The 16,106-nt window shown below is 36.2% G+C and overlaps 1 protein-coding gene across 1 annotated transcript in view; it reads left to right on the forward strand.

Annotated features, from left to right (window-relative positions):
* The first annotated feature begins 287 nt into the window (after nt 1–287).
* Nucleotides 288–16,106, forward strand: part of C3H2orf80 (chromosome 3 C2orf80 homolog) — a 37,044-nt gene continuing 21,225 nt past the window's right edge. Inside the window, 5 exon segments of the mRNA XM_051983669.1 lie at nt 288–383; nt 460–585; nt 10,443–10,621; nt 13,354–13,376; nt 13,379–13,434. Of these exon segments, the coding sequence (XP_051839629.1) occupies nt 10,581–10,621; nt 13,354–13,376; nt 13,379–13,434 (120 nt within the window). The 5' untranslated portion in view covers nt 288–383; nt 460–585; nt 10,443–10,580.

Genomic DNA, 16,106 nt, shown 5'->3' on the forward strand with positions numbered 1-16,106 from the left:
AGCAGCTGTGTGACCCTAGGCAAGTTGCTTAACCCTGATGGCAGCTAGGGGTGGGGAGGGGATGATTTGAGATCAGAATGATTTTCAGTCATGTGCAAAAGAACATGGTCTGTTATTACAGAATGAAACTATTAGAAGCTGTACAGATTTTCCCCAGCTATGTTTGCTAAATCTAGTCAACCGTCAATATACAAATAGTCTCAGGAGTCCCAGGGAGATGTGCTTCTTGCACTTGTCAGCCTTCATAAATGTTTCAGGTTAATCATTTAGCTGAGAAATCCAATGCCTGGATATGTTAAAAATAATAATAATAATGTAAACTCAAGGTCAGGATAGCAATACCCTGGCACAGACTTCTGAACTGGTTTCACTACTGTTTGGAGGTGCTTTTCTTTCTTTCTTTCTTTCTTTTTTTTTTTTTTTTAACATTTCATTTAATTCTATCATGTTGTTTCTTAGCAACCAGGGAAATGCTTCCTTTTTCCCCCTGATGTCAGTGAGCAGCAGCTGAAGAAAGGAGAGAAGGAAAGCAGGCTTTCAGAAGAAAAAAAGAAGGGAGGCTTCAAGCCGTGAAGGATCAAGCTGGTGAGAAATTCTAAAATACTACTTCTATTAAGGTTGGGGGACACCATTAGGATGATTCCTGGGTATTGAGGTGGTTTCTGCCAAACTCTTCTCAATAATAGTCTTGTTCCTTTTGGCTTTTGCTTTTCTTCATTTTTCTTTCTTTTTTGGGGAGGGGGGAGTTGATGTGGGGATAATTGAAGGATGGGCAGTTGAGAAAATTCTGGCTCTTGAGAGAAGTAGGACAATACCTTATAGTATATTAGGAATCTTCCTCAACCAAGACAAGTCAGTCCCAAGGACCCTTTCCCTGCTTGACTGTCACAGATAACAGATACAAAGAAGCATTTCAACATCCGAGGGATATGAGTAAAAAGGGAGAAATAGAGGAGAATTGATTCTTGAAAGGTAAATGTAGTCATGCTTATGTAAGATGCATGTATCTATGGCATGGGAACTCTGGAAATTAGGGCACTCTCACTGGAATTATTTGTGACTCTTTGGATAGGAAAATGCATCCTTCCTGTAAATGGTACCATTAAACTTGGTTTTATTTTGATTTCTATATTCTCTCTTTTAATGGGATATTTTTGTTTAACTTTCTTTCACATCTTTTTTTTCCTTTTAAAAGAAGATCTAATCCATAATCTTCTTAACTGATATTCAAAGCAATATGGTAACTGTATATTGATTAATCTATTAAAAAAGATGATGAAGGAAATGAAAAACATTCTTCACAGGACCCTTCTATTCTTTCTCTCATAACCAAATGACCTTGGCTCCTTCTTCTCTATCATTTATACTCCTTCCTAACCCCTATTCTCACCCCCAGTTAATCTACTTGGCTTTGGAATTCTCTGTGGTGGGACAAAGAATGTTGATTGATGAGTGATTAAGAACAAACTCACATGGACCATTATGTCCCCCCTCCCAGTCCAACAGTGGTCTTTCATGAAATCAGGGCTTCCCCAAGCATCTGCCCCTTTGCTTTGCAGTCCTATTCATAATAGTTTTTTTTAAGTTTTGCTCACTTTCCTTGTGATTCTCCAGACCCAAAGTCTCCTATATGTATGACCTATCACAATGTCAGCTCTTTGAGTCTGATACTCCTTCACTCTGTTCCCAGTTCCTGAAACACAGAAAGCTCTTGATGAATGCCTCCTTCCCTTTCCTTCCCCTTCTCCCATTCATTCTTACAACTTAAATAGTATCAATGCTAGTATTTGTACCAATGTCTTCTGGCTTCAAATCTAGGATTTTTTTCCCCTTGTGTCCTTGTCCCAACTGACCTATTATATAAGATTATTTTCTTAGCTATTCATTTTACTAACTGAACTCTATCCCTATCTAACAACAACAATAATGTAATTTTTATATAGTACTTGATCATTTGTAAGGTATTCTGCTGTGTCTTCATGGGGGATTGTTTTTGTTCTTGTTTTTCTTTGTTCTCAAAGAAGACCATGACATCAGGGAAATGCTGCCATGACTTTTGAGTGAATTGGCTTAAAGTGAGGGAGGACTGTGCAAAGTCACCAGCTTCACTATCTGCTCTTGAGCCATCTGAGGCTAGTATGAAGATACATGCATCAGGAAAACTGGAGATGGCCCCTGATATAGTGGAAGATTTTGACCTTTTTAAGTTAAGGTGTTTCCCAGGTCTCATTGATTGAGACAACTCCCATTTATGGATTAAGGCTAGGTATGAAACGAGGCAATGCATGGTTTCTATTATCTAGTTGAAAAATCATCCTGGGAGGGAAAGATTCTCAGGGTCTCTGGTCAAAACAAAAACAATTGCTACTTATAAATATCTTGAGCCATCAAGGTCCAAACTAACCTTTATGTTATTCTTTTCAAATATGTCTATTTCTTAAGCTAAGTATATTTGAAATCTTTCTCATTACCTACTCATCAGTTGCCACATCTCACTGCTCTTTTCCTTGAATAACATTTTTTTCTATACAATAGAATGGAAAATCATTGATGTTCATCTTTCTATCCCTTATGCTTAGCATGATGCTTTGCAAAAAGTTGGTGCAATTGAGTTGGGTTGAACATGTGATTACAGCTTATATTCCCCTTTTGTATATTCCCCTTGTTAACAAGAGGTTTTACAGTGTCCTATTGTTAACATCAATAATAATCACGGTGGTGTGGTGATGGTGTTGAGTTGTTTCAGTCTTGTCTAACTCTTTGTGATCCCATTTTAGGGTTTTCTTGGGAAAGATGTTGGAATGGTTTGCCATTTTCTTCTCCAGCTCTCTTACAGATGAGGGAACTGAGACAAATAAGATTAAGGGACTTGTCCAGGGTCCCATAGCTGGTAAATGTCTGCAGTGAGATTTTAACTTGGGAAGATGAGTCTTCCTGACTCCAGGCCCAGTGTTCTACCCTCTGTGCCACTTAGCTGCCCAATAATCATGGTAATAACAATCAAAAATACCTTTTACAGAGTTTTTAGGTTAGAAAAATACATACTATACCTGTCTGGTCTTTTGTCACTCTCAAAGCAACCCTCTGAGTTGGACCCTATTTAACCCTTTTTTAGAGATGAAGAAAATGAGTCAGGAACTCCTCTCTTCTGACACTTAATAGCTATAAGAACATAGGCAAGTCATGGAACTTATCTACACTTCATTTTTGTCATCTGTAAAATAGGAATAATAATAGCAACTTCCACAGAAGATTATAATGAGGATCTGATAAAATAATGACTGTAAAAAGGCTTTGTGTACCTTAAAGCATGGTATGAATGTTAACTATTTTTACTTCTTATTACTAGCTTCATGGCTAGAAATAAAGTGTTCTAGAAATTCACATTTTGGTGACGTGTTATATGACAGCAAGACATGGCATCCCAGTACTCTAGATGGGCATAGAGAGCAGTGAGAAGCTCAGATAGAGATGGGCTGGCTGCTACATAGAACCAAAGGGGTACTCCAAAGACCATCTCAGACTGGATATCCTATAGACTTCTTGGACTCAACAGGTCCTAAATCAAACTCAAATCTGTCCCCCAAACTCTCTCCTGTTCGTAGCAAGAATGAGCAGTGACAGGTGAATAGCCAAAGTGATTCACTGATGTTGGGACATGGCAAAAAAGGCCTCCAGGATACTGGATGGACCTTTCTTGAAAACTTTTGGGGAAACATGGGCAAGAAACACTTAGGATAAACTGGCATAGAGGGGTTTGAATTTATGTTGTTGGAGGAAATTCCTTAATCCATGACAGGGCATAGATCTGAGCTGTAGAAATGTATCATATCACTTCATTGGCCAAGAAGCCATCAGGACTCGCGATTGTCCTTGTGACAAAATATCAACCCCTGGGATGGCCATTTAAAATGTTTCATGATGGGATTCCTCCCTATTTTATCATGGTCTCACACTCTGTTCCAGGCAAAAGGACTTTTTTGCTGATCCTGTTTCCTCACCACAACATTCTTTCTCCAAACTCAAGGCCATCTTTGTAGTGGAAGTCTTTCCTGCCTCATCTCTATCTCCTCCACTGAAGTCTCAACTTCAGCACCACTTCTTTCATAGACCTTTCCCCCAGTTCTTATTGCTACCCATATCCATCACTGCTAAATTTTTTATTTATAATCTATATGTAGTTGTGTTAACTCTACCCAACCCCTGTAGGGTCTAGAACACCTGACACATAGTAGGCACTTAATAAATGCTTTCATATACTCTAGTTCAAGCTTTTCCTTAGACTTTTTCTATTAAATTATGATCTGTGAGCTGGTAAAGCACAAATAACAATTCCTTGATGTTTTGACATATTGGGAATGTTCATGAGATATTCCCATGTTCTGTTGGGGTTCCTTGAGCATGACTACAATTACTAACAGCTTTCTCAACAGTACCTAACAGAGCAGATGTTTGTACCTGGTAAATGTGTATACCTCTGCCATAAAGAGGTTTGGAAATGGTGCAAATTTCCTTCTGTTTCTTTGGACCACCATTGGTTTGTTTCTCTCCTGTGGGACCTGATTTCATAGAATGTTTTCACCTGCCTGCATGGAAAAAATAACTCCACATTTGCATAGATTGGGAGTTTTCATGGATATTGCCATACCTTTCTTAATTTAATGGCAGCTGGATGACTTTAATTGTAATTAGAGTCACGTGTTCATGCTTAATTAAAGAAACTGATGATGGATTTATTCACCTTTGAATGAATTAGAAAGTCATGTTGGAATCTATACCTAAATGCACATTGATGAAAAACATTATTTTACTCAATGTTGTTTTAGATTTCTAAATACAATGTAGCTGTTGATAGCTAATAGTGGTTGTTTAAATAATAATAATCACAGTCCTGTCATGATAAGTTACCATTAGTGTTTTAAAATTTTTGATCATTTTGATTTTCACTGTTATCTATGTATTTTGTCTGATTTTATATTATAACCCCAAACCACAGTAGAGACATCAGAGTTACAGTACTTAATATATATATATATATATATTACTTTAAGCAATAGCAAAAAAAATTATGAAAATTAAAATGTCAGCCACACACTTTTATTAAAAAAATTAATCTACTTGATTTTGAGAGGTTCTGTTTTCATTTCTGGAATAGTTCATGAGTCTCAGGTTTAGACCACTGCTCTAGGTCTTCTTCTTTTAGGTGCCTCCTAATATCCACTCAAAGCAAGGACTTAGGAACCTGACTTCAACAAGCAAAGGATGGAAATTTTATTGTGCTAGACTAGAGTATGTGTCACACCAGGTATGTAGGCAGAGCAGTTATTCATTGATTCTACATGAATCATTTCCCCAGAACATGTTAGCATGGAGGGTTGAATGCTGGAACTGGAATCAGGAAGACCAAGACTAAAATCTTGCCTCTGCCATATTTATAAGCTATAGGACCATAGGTAAAGTCTCTTGGATTCTCTCTGAGATCCAAGTTGTAAATATATATGTCAAAACATTAATAATGATGATGATAATAGCCATCATTGTACATGGGTAGAATTTCTTGGATTCTCTCTCTCTGAGTCTCAGATTGCCAATCCATCTCTAAAACATTAATAGTGATAATGATGATAGCAATCATTCTAACAGCTATTTCAAAGGGTTACTTTGAAGCTGAAATAAGAAAACATATGTGAAGTCAAGCATTTTACAAACTTTAAAACATTATAAAAATGAAAGTTGTTGATTGAGGGTTGAGAGGATAGGGAAGAAGATAAAGCTTGGGATTTCATTGGTAGAGATAAATATCAATTAGGAAACACTCATCTATTAAAGCAGGTCAACATCTTCTCTGCAACTTATAGTCTTAGAAAGTTACCTCAGGCTTTAAGGGACCAAACATTTTACCTCAGGGTCTTATAGCAAATAAATACAGAGAAGAAATGCAATTCTAGGTTTTCCTGACTGGAGTTTGGCTCTCTATTCACTTATGCCATATGGCTTCTCATTACAATTACTACTACTATTACCACCACCACCACTACCACTGCTACTACTTTACCATCACCACTACTACCATAGTGCTTTCTTCCTGAATTAATTGTGAGTGCACACAGAAGAGTTCACACAAATTCAGAAGAGAGGCCAACATATTTCTTGGTGCAGTACACAAACATTTCCATGAGACATCTGAAAAATGGTATAACTAAGGCTTTCTCAATGATTATCAATTTGAACGTTGAACAATTATCAAATTGAACATTGACCCTGAGATCACCTGAAAACAAATAGATAAATTTATCATAGTGGCTAGTAGGCACAGCTTATTTGAGATTACAGAAACCTATATTTATTAGGTTTTGTTTTATATATATATACACACACATACATATATATAATAACAAATTTTATATTTTCCTGCCATATATTTTATTCAAAATTTTGCTTTGAGCAAGCCAAACTTCTCAATCAGAAAAATAGATTCCCTAATTGATATTCTCATTTGTCTTATTACCTTTAACCCAATCATTCTTAGGGCAGCTAGGTGGTGAAGTAGATAAGAATGTTGGCCCTGCAGTCAGGAAGATTTGAGGCCAAAAATGGCCTCAGATACTTACTAGCCACGTGACTCTGGGCAAGTCATTTAATTCTGTTTGCCTTAGCTTCCTCATCTGTAATATGAGCTGGAGAATGAAATGGCATACTCCTCCAGTGTCTTTGCCAAGAAAACACTAAATGGGCTCACAAAGAGTAAGACATGAGTAAAAAAATGACTAAATACATAGGTATTCTGGGGATAGTTTTATTTATCAGTAGTCTAGGATTTCCCCTCAAAAGAAAGGGGGGAGTAAAAAAAAAATATTCAAAGCATTGGTATAGGATAGTTTGTTTTATTCCCATATAGAAAGCAATAATAAGCAAAAGAGAATCACAGTGTACATTAACAGAATGCTTTAAACAGAATTCAGAAAATCAGTTTACAATGGGGTTACAGTCTGCTAGGAGTCTGGCAGTAAACCTCATTAAGATTTAATATGTTTTGGCAATTCTCCTGATTAGCTATTTCACATCTCAACTTCCATCTCAATTGAGAACAGTCTGATCAAATTCCAAGTGTGACTCAAGCATGCTCTTTATGTTTGGCCTTCTCCCTCTAATGCTGACTCTTCCCTTGGCACTAATCCACTCTGCTACCATAGCAACTAAAATTGATCACCTGTGGGATATTGCAGGATATTACTTCTTTCTCAAACTTACAAAATCACTTGAATTCATTCTTCTCTGGGTTGTTGCTTAAGTATGTAATTAGGAGAGGGAAAAAAAGGTATTTCTCTCCCAGATAACAAGGCTAGCCTAGGTAGGTCCCATAGATATATAGAACCAGATAGAAAATAAAAGCTACTCCAAAAACTGGAAGAAATTTTTACATCCAAGGTCTATGATAAAGGCTTCATTTCTAAAATATATAGAGAATTGATTCGAACTTATAAGAACACAAGTCCTTGGCGAGACTTACATGAACTGATGCTAAGTGAAATGAGCAGAACCAGGAGATCATTATACACTTCGACAACGATATTGTATGAGGACATATTTTGATGGAAGTGGATTTCTTTGACAAAGAGACCTGAGTTTCAATTGATAAATGACGGACAAAAGCAGCTACACCCAAAGAAAGAACACTGGGAAACGAATGTGAACTATCTGCATTTTTGTTTTTTCTTCCCGGGTTATTTATACCTTCTGAATCCAATTCTCCCTATGCAACAAGAGAACTGTTCGGTTCTGCAAACATATATTGTATCTAGGATATACTGCAACATATCCAACATATAAAGGACTGCTTGCCATCTAGGGGAGGGGGTGGAGGGAGGGAGGGAAAAAAAAAATCGGAACAGAAACGAGTGTCAATATAAAGTAATTATTAAATAAAAATTAAAAAAATAAAATAAAATAAGAACACAAGTCCTTCTCCAATTGATAAGTGATCAAAGGATATAAACAGATAATTTTTAGATGAAGAAATTAAAGCCATGTCTAATTATATGAAAAATGCTTTAAAGCACTAAGAGAAATGCAAATTAAGACAATTCTGAGATACCACTTATAAATATTGAAGGGAATGTAGGAAAACTGAAACACTAATACATTGTCGGTGGAGTTGTGAACTGATCTAAACATTTTGGAGAAAAATTTGAAACTGTCCCAATGGGCTATCAAACTGTGCATACCCATTGATCCAGTGGTGTCTACTAGGTCTTTATCCCAAAGAAATCCTTAAAAAGGGGAAAAGATCCACATGTGCACAAATGTGGCAATCCTTTTTGTAGGGGCAAGGAACTGGAAATTGAATAGATGCTCATCAGTTGGGGAATGGCTGAAAAAGTTATGGTATATGAATGCAATGGAATATTATTGTTCGATAAGGATGAATCAAAATGATTTCAGAAAGGTCTGGAGAGATTTGTGTGAACTGATGCTAAGTGAAGTGAGTAGAATCAAGAGAACATTGTACACAGCAACAAGAAAAATATGTGATGATCAATTATGATGGGCTTGGCTCTTTTTAATAATGAGGTAAGTTAGGCCAGGCCTAACAGACTTGTGATGGAGAGAGCCATCTGCATCCAGAGAGAGAGCTATGGGGATTGAATGTGGATTCAATATAATATTGTCACCATTTTTATTGTTGTTGTTTGCTTGCTTGTTTGTTTTTTCTTTCTCATTTTTTCCCCTTTCATCTAATTTTTCTTTTGCAGCCTGATAAATATTGAAATATGTTTAGAAGAACTGCACATGTTTAACCTATGTTGGATTACTTTGTGTCTTTGGAGGGGGGAGAGGGAAGAAGAAAAATCTGGAATACACGGGGTGTATGTTGGAAACTATCTTTGCATGTATTTAAAAGATAAAAAGATATTATATAAAAAATAATTTGTTAGTTATCATGCTTCTCCATGAAGAAGAATAAGTAAACTCTTTTGGAAAAGAAAGAGGAAGGAAGGAAGGAAGGAAGAAGGAAGGAAGGAAGGAAGGAAGGAAGGAAGGAAGGAAGGAAGGAAGGGAGGGAGGGAGGGAGGGAGGAGGGAGGGAGGGAGGGAGAGAAAGAGAGGGAGAGAAAAAGAGGGAAGGAGAGAAGGAAGTGAGGGAGCAAGGGAAGGAGAGAAGGGAGGGAGGGAGAGAAGGAAGGGAGAGAGATGATGCTGTTGTGGTCCCTTTAAGAATTGATTTATTCCTTTCTTTCAGATTCCCAATTTCTCCTAGCTGATGAATTATCAATCCAGCAAGATAGGACCTTTGATTCACAAATCCTGGTCAAAAGCACTTCTTTGAATTCCAATAGAAGATCCAGGCCTGTCCCAGCCCCAACCCAGATCTGAGCCAACTTGGGCCCTCCCAGCCCCCATTCTAATGATCTGCTCAGGTTTCCCAACCCCCATCAAGCGAACTCAAGCCCCCACTGAAATCCATTGAGGAGCCAACGTGGGATTCCACCCACAGGCTCCTTTAGATAAATCTCTCCTTATAAAAGAGTTAAGTTGGAGCCCTCTCTTTGCAGAGGGTCAAAACATGCCAGCTATGCCATGCTTGGCATCCCAAGAACCCTCTGTCCACTGGAACCCTGTTTCTGGTGCCCCCCTTCTTTATCCTCACCTATTTCCTTAACTAGACTTTAACCTTACTTCCAAAACCCATAATAAATCTCTTTTATCAATCTAGCTTTTGGGGCCTGTAAATTCTTTTACAGGGGACTCTTGCGCCATTAATAGACCTCATTTAACTCCATATCCTTGCACCAAATCCAAAGAGATTGCAGGGGAGCTCTGTTTGACTCCCTGTACCCCAAACCTGCCACTAGATCTCAAATAAAACCTAATTTCATTTAGGTACCCCATATCTAGACCTCATCAGAGGGAGGAAGGGAGGGAGGGAGGAAGTAAATAAAAATTTCTACCATCCTCCTACCTGTCTCTTCCTGGCCCAAATCCATAATAGTCCTCATATTTAGGAGCTGGAAAAGAAGAGAAAGTACTTTTTTAGTACACACCAGAAGTTCTAGTTCAGTAATCAAAGACTAACTGAATCTAGAGGTGTCATTCATAGCCTGAGGCAGGAAGATGATATTTGTATACTCCAGTTTCCCTGAAGTTACCAAGAATAGTGACTAAACATGTAACAAAAAGGAAGGAGGAGAGAGGGGAAGAAAGCAAGAACTTTGTAATGTTGAATTTGTAGTTACAGTGCAATACTAGCATATCTCCCATGTGCCTTAATTTATTTTATCTAATTATCTAATACATACAAAGTATTTGGACAAAGGGCCATGTAAATATAAGATGTAACCTTCATAGAATAACCAATGTCTGTAAATATCCCTCGCTGGTTGATTTAGGTGAAGATACTGTCTAGAATCTCTAACACTCTTCATGAATCCTGTATATTTTCAGATCCCTTCCAAATCCAAAAGGTCTGAATTCCATGACTGATCTGAGGAGTAAATCTGACTCCAAATTCTCTGCTATCTGCTACCCAAAGTGTCCCAGTAGAAGCAATATCTTTCTAATCCATCAGATAAATTTTTACTCATGGAAAGAAGACTTCTGAAAAGAGAAATTAAAAAACTTCTGTAAGTATGAATTTGGAAAAAAAATGTATATTTTCATTCTGAATTTGGTGGATTTTATGACTAACAATCTGATTGTTTATAAAACACTTAAGGGAAGAAATCTCTTCCTGTGATAAGAATCAAAAGTTTTGGCATTTTCTATAGAGGCAGAAGGCTTCACATTTCCATCAGGAAGTTCACTTAGTGGCTGGACAACCCATCCTAACTTTCTCATTCTTTAGCCTCCTTCCAGACACAAAACCTGCACAGTTTATTGTTTACAGGGAATCATGGGACCTCTCTCTACTTAGAATATTTTGAGTTTAAAATTCCCCAAAATAAAGGAGTCAGTTTTGAAGATTATTTCCAAAGGTCCAGGATTAAACTCTAATCACTGATTTTCTTTTAGTCAAATTTATTGACTGAACAATTAGTCAACAAGCTATTTATTCAACTCTATCATATGCTTAAGTTACAGAGTAAACAATAAAAAAAGAAACAGTCTCTTTCTTCAGGAAGTTTATATTTTATCAATTTTTTTTTTTAATTTCCATATGGCCTCTACCTTCCAGATCCAGAAACAAAATGACTGGGATAAAATCAGGTTTTCCCTGGCTGATAATTTGTTTCTTCAAATACTTTTTCTCTGATTAATTTTCTGGCCAAGAGATTGAAGGTGGTAATGGGAGAAAGACTTAGCAATATTGATTGAGGAGGAGGGAAGCCAATATTATTATTTCATGAACCAACAATGCATATCAGTGACAAAGTTGCCAAGGTTCTTTTTCTAGCCCACTGTCAAATGATTGCATTTATTAAACACACCTACATTATGTTAGATCTTAGAGACACAAAAACAAAAATCCTCAAGGAGTTGGGGAGATCAGAAAGATAGTGTTGGGAATGAACCTTAAGTCAAACTATGCCCTTTCCTTGTATTCTAAGGGACTCTTCTTGTCTTTCCAGTAGGACTTAAGCTCTTGGAGGACAAGAACTATTTGTTTTTTGTCTTTATATCCTAGTAATGATTGTTGAATGAATCACTGTACTCCCAAGAATTTCAGAGGCCATTTGGGCAGTAGTTATGCCTCTAGCAATGAAAATAGGAGCAGGAGTTGTATAAATCAGACTCAGGCAATCAGAAGCAAAATGTAAGCATTTATTTCAGCTATTTTATTTATATAATCTAAAGCATACAGTGGAAAGAATACTAGAATTGAAATTGGGAATTTTGGATTCAACATTTACCATTTGTGTGAATCCAGACAATTTATTTAATCTCTTTGTACCTCAGTTTTCCCATCTACAAAATAGGAATGATTATAACATTATCTACTTCAAAGGTTGTTTTAGGGGAAATGTTTTGTGAACCTAAACACCAGATAAGTTTGTTTTTATGATCAATGTCCATTTTACTTGTAATAAAACAAACTGGATTCTGAGAGTGTGAAAAAAAAATGTTCCAGACCCATTAATCTGCAATGGTTACTTGAGCCTTCAAATCTTATGACCCAAATCAAAGTCTTTTAGAGCTCATAATAAATCTACTCCCACAGAATTATTTGGCCTAACTTCCTTGGCACAATTTGTATTTTCATAAACAGGATTAGCCTTAAGCAAAATTATGAAAGTAGGCAAATATATTCTTTGAGGCCCCTAGCTTCTTCTTTCTGCACCTCCAACCTATTATTGACTTCAGTGTCCCAAGACACTCATTTCTGTGACATCTTTTCCCACTTAAAGAGGTCCACCTCTAGCAGGGCACCTTTCTGCTGCCAAAATCTGCTCTCCAGAAAGGATCTGATAAGGATACAAGTAAGTATGCTTAGGCTTCACTTGTTTCTGCTCTCCAGAAGCTAAGGGAATGAATGTTGGATTGTGGGAGTTCAGGTTTTGGCAGTTCTATTCTTAATATTTTTCAATATAAATGGATGAGAAGGTGATATATTTTTAGACTGGTGAGTCTCAACTTTACTGGAGTAAATGGTGGCATTGCTCATTTGCTTCTGAGTGTCTTCCTCTTTTCTCCTCTCCCTCCCCTTTTACTAAGATTTCTCAATATTTGTTTCTATGCCATATATTTAGATCAATAAAAAAAATCAATGTTTCAATGTTTATTAAATGCCTACTATATATCAGGCATTCTGCTAAGTGTTTGGGATACAAAAAGAGGCAAAAGACATTTCCTACCCTCAAATAGTTCATAATCTAATGGGAGAGACAACATACAAACAAATATATACAAATAAGCCATATGAAAGATAAACTAGGAGATAATTAACAGAGTGAGAACACCCCAAAAGAATTGGGGAAAGCTTTCTTTAAGCTAACTTGGGATTTCATTGAGACTTAGAGAACCTATTTTTACAGGATTCAGAGAATCTCACAATATCCCCTAGGATATGTTTCAATGTACCAAAATTCACTCTTTTAGATCTGTGGTACAATGGAAATTGTCCTAGATTTGGACTCAGAGGACCTGGGTTCAAATTCTGCCTCTGCCTCTTATTAGATATATGACCTTAGGCAAGCCACATAAACTCTAGGCTTCTATGAAAGAAAAGGGTTGGATTGGATAGCTTCTAAGATTCCTTCCAGCTTTAAATCTATAATTCTGTGAACCTATAAAAATCAAGAACTAATTCAAAATTTAAATATACTTGTGATTAAACCCTCTTTATTCTGGGAGGAAAGGGGAGTATGAAAGCAGGATTTACTCATGTACAATGGCTTAATAATACTCTCTTTTTAAGGTGTGATTATGTGGGCATCAGACTTCGGAAAATGAATTTGACCCAAAGGGAAGAAGGCAACTCACCTATCTAGATGAAATGGTAAAGAAAGAAACATTTGTACTAATCATTTTTATGTTATTTATTATGTGTTATTAATAGGACATGGTAGATGAGACTATAAAAGATATAATAGAGCTCTAATCTTAATCCTTTTTTTCAATGTAAGCTACATATTTTATTGTTTAAGTTTTTTTTTTATTTTAATAGTCTTTTATTTTTCCAAATACATGCAAAGATAGTTTTTAAACATTCAACTTACAAAACCTTGTGTTCAAAACTTTTCTCCTTTTCTTCTTCCCTCCCTCTTTTCCAAGATAGCAAGCAATCTGATATAGGTTAAATATGTGCAATTCTTCTAAATATATTTCCATATTTGTCATGCATGCAAAAAAAAAAAAAAACAATCATGTCAAAAGGGAAAAAAAACTAAAGAAAGAAACAAACAAACAAACAAACAAAGAATAACAAAAAAGATGAAAATACTATTCTTAGAGCCACATTCAATCTCCACAATTCTCTTTCTGGCTGTAAATGGCTCTTTTTATCACAAATCCATTGTGAATGAATAAATCACCTCATTGTTGAAAAGAGTCAAGTCCATCTGAGTTGATCATCACATAATCTTGTTACTGCGTACAATGTTCTCTAGGTTCTGCTCTACTTCACTTAGTATAAATTCATATAAGAAACTATAAAATCTAAATCCTGATCTTTTTTTTTTAATACTTTTTATTTACAAGTTATATGCATGAGTGATTTTACAGCATTAACAATTGCCAAACCTTTTGTTTCAATTTTTCCCCTCCTTCCCCCCATCTTCTCCCCTAGATGGCAGGATAACCAATGCATGTTAAATATGTTAAAGTATAAATTAAATACAATATAAGTATACATGTCCAAACAGTTATTTTGCTGTACAAAAAGAATCAGACTCTGAAATAGTATACAATTAGCCTATGAAGGAAATCAAAAATGCAGGCGGGCAAAAATATAGGGATTGGGAATTCAATGTAATAGTTCTTAGTCATCTCCCAGAGTTCTTTCGCTGGGTGTAGCTGGTTCAGTTCATTACTGTTCCATTGGAACTGATTTGTTCATCTCATTGTTGAAGATGGCCGTGTCCATCAGAATTGATCATCATATAGAATTGTTGCTGAAGTATGTAATGATCTCCCGATCCTGCTCATTTCACTCAGCATCAGTTCGTGTAAGTTTCTCCAGGCCTTTCTGAAATCATCCTGTTGGTCGTTTCTTACCAACCAATAATATTCTATATTATTCATATACCACAATTTATTCAGCCATCCAATTGATGGGCATCTACTCAGTTTCCAGTTTCTGCCCACTACAAAAAGGGCTGCCACAAACATTCTTGCACAAAGGTCCCTTTCTCTTCTTTAAGATCTCTTTAGGATATAAGCCTAGTAGTAACACTGCTGGGTCAAAGGGTATGCACAGTTTGATAACTTTTTGAGCATAGTTCCAAATTGCTCTCCAGAATGGCTGGATGTATTCACAATTCCACCAACAATGTATCAGTGTCCCTGTTTTCCCACATCCCCTCCAACCTTCTGTATTATCTTTCCCTGTCATTCTAGCCAGTCTGACAGGTGTATAGTGGTAACTCAGAGTTGTCTTAATTTGCATTTCTCTGATTAATAATGATTTGGAGTATCTTTTCATATGTCTATAAATAGTTTCAATTTTTTCATCTGAGAATTGTCTGTTCATATCCTTTGACCATTTATCAATTGGAGAATGGCTTGATTTTTTTATAAATTAGCATCAATTCTCTATATATTTTGGATATGAGGCCTTTATCAGAACTTTTGACTGCAAAAATGTTTTCCCAGTTTATTGCTTCCCTTCTAATGTTGTCTGCATTAGTTTTGTTTGTACAAAAACTTTTCAATTTGATATAATCAAAATTTTCTATTTTGTGATCTGTAATGATCTCTAGTTCTTCTTTAGTCATAAATTCCTTCCTCTTCCACAGGTCTGAGAGGTAAACTATCCTGTTTTCCTCTTATTTATTTGTAATTTCATTCTTTATGCCTAGGTCATGAACCCATTTTGACCTTATCTTGGTATAAGGTGTTAAGTGTGGGTGGATGTAAATCCTGATCTTAATCCTAAAGCTGCTGGGTGACACAATGGAAAGAGCACTAAGGCTGGAATCAGGAAAATCTGAGTTCAAATCTAACCTCAGATATAGACACTTTCTAGCTGTGGGCCTCTAGGCAAGTCACTTAACCTGTCTGCCTCAGTTTCTTCATGTGTAAATAGAGATAGTAATGGTACCTATTTCCTAAGGTTATTATGGAAATAAAGTAAAATATATGTGTAAAGTGCTTTGCACATATAAATCCTAGTTACCAGTTAAAGAAATTTCTCTTTTCCTACCACAGGACCGGCGTTCATTTTAATTCTCTGTGACCACTCTGTGCAGAAGGAAGATAGAAAACAAGATGATAAATAATAAGTAGCTAATGCTAAAAACATTTTATATATAGTATTTCAGTGAGTTATCATGAAAAATCTGTAAGATAAATGATTTATTATTTCCATTTACAGATGGAGAAACTGAATCTGAGGGAAAATTAAGTTACTTAACTAAGGATGTCTAAGCAAAATTCAAACTTCAGTTCTCCCAACTCTTAGGACAATAATAACCTACCCAAGAGGCCAGCAGTATATTATCATCATTAACT

The sequence above is a fragment of the Antechinus flavipes genome, chromosome 3 (assembly GCF_016432865.1).
Source record: "Antechinus flavipes isolate AdamAnt ecotype Samford, QLD, Australia chromosome 3, AdamAnt_v2, whole genome shotgun sequence".
In the NCBI taxonomy this organism is placed as follows: Eukaryota; Metazoa; Chordata; class Mammalia; order Dasyuromorphia; family Dasyuridae; genus Antechinus; species Antechinus flavipes.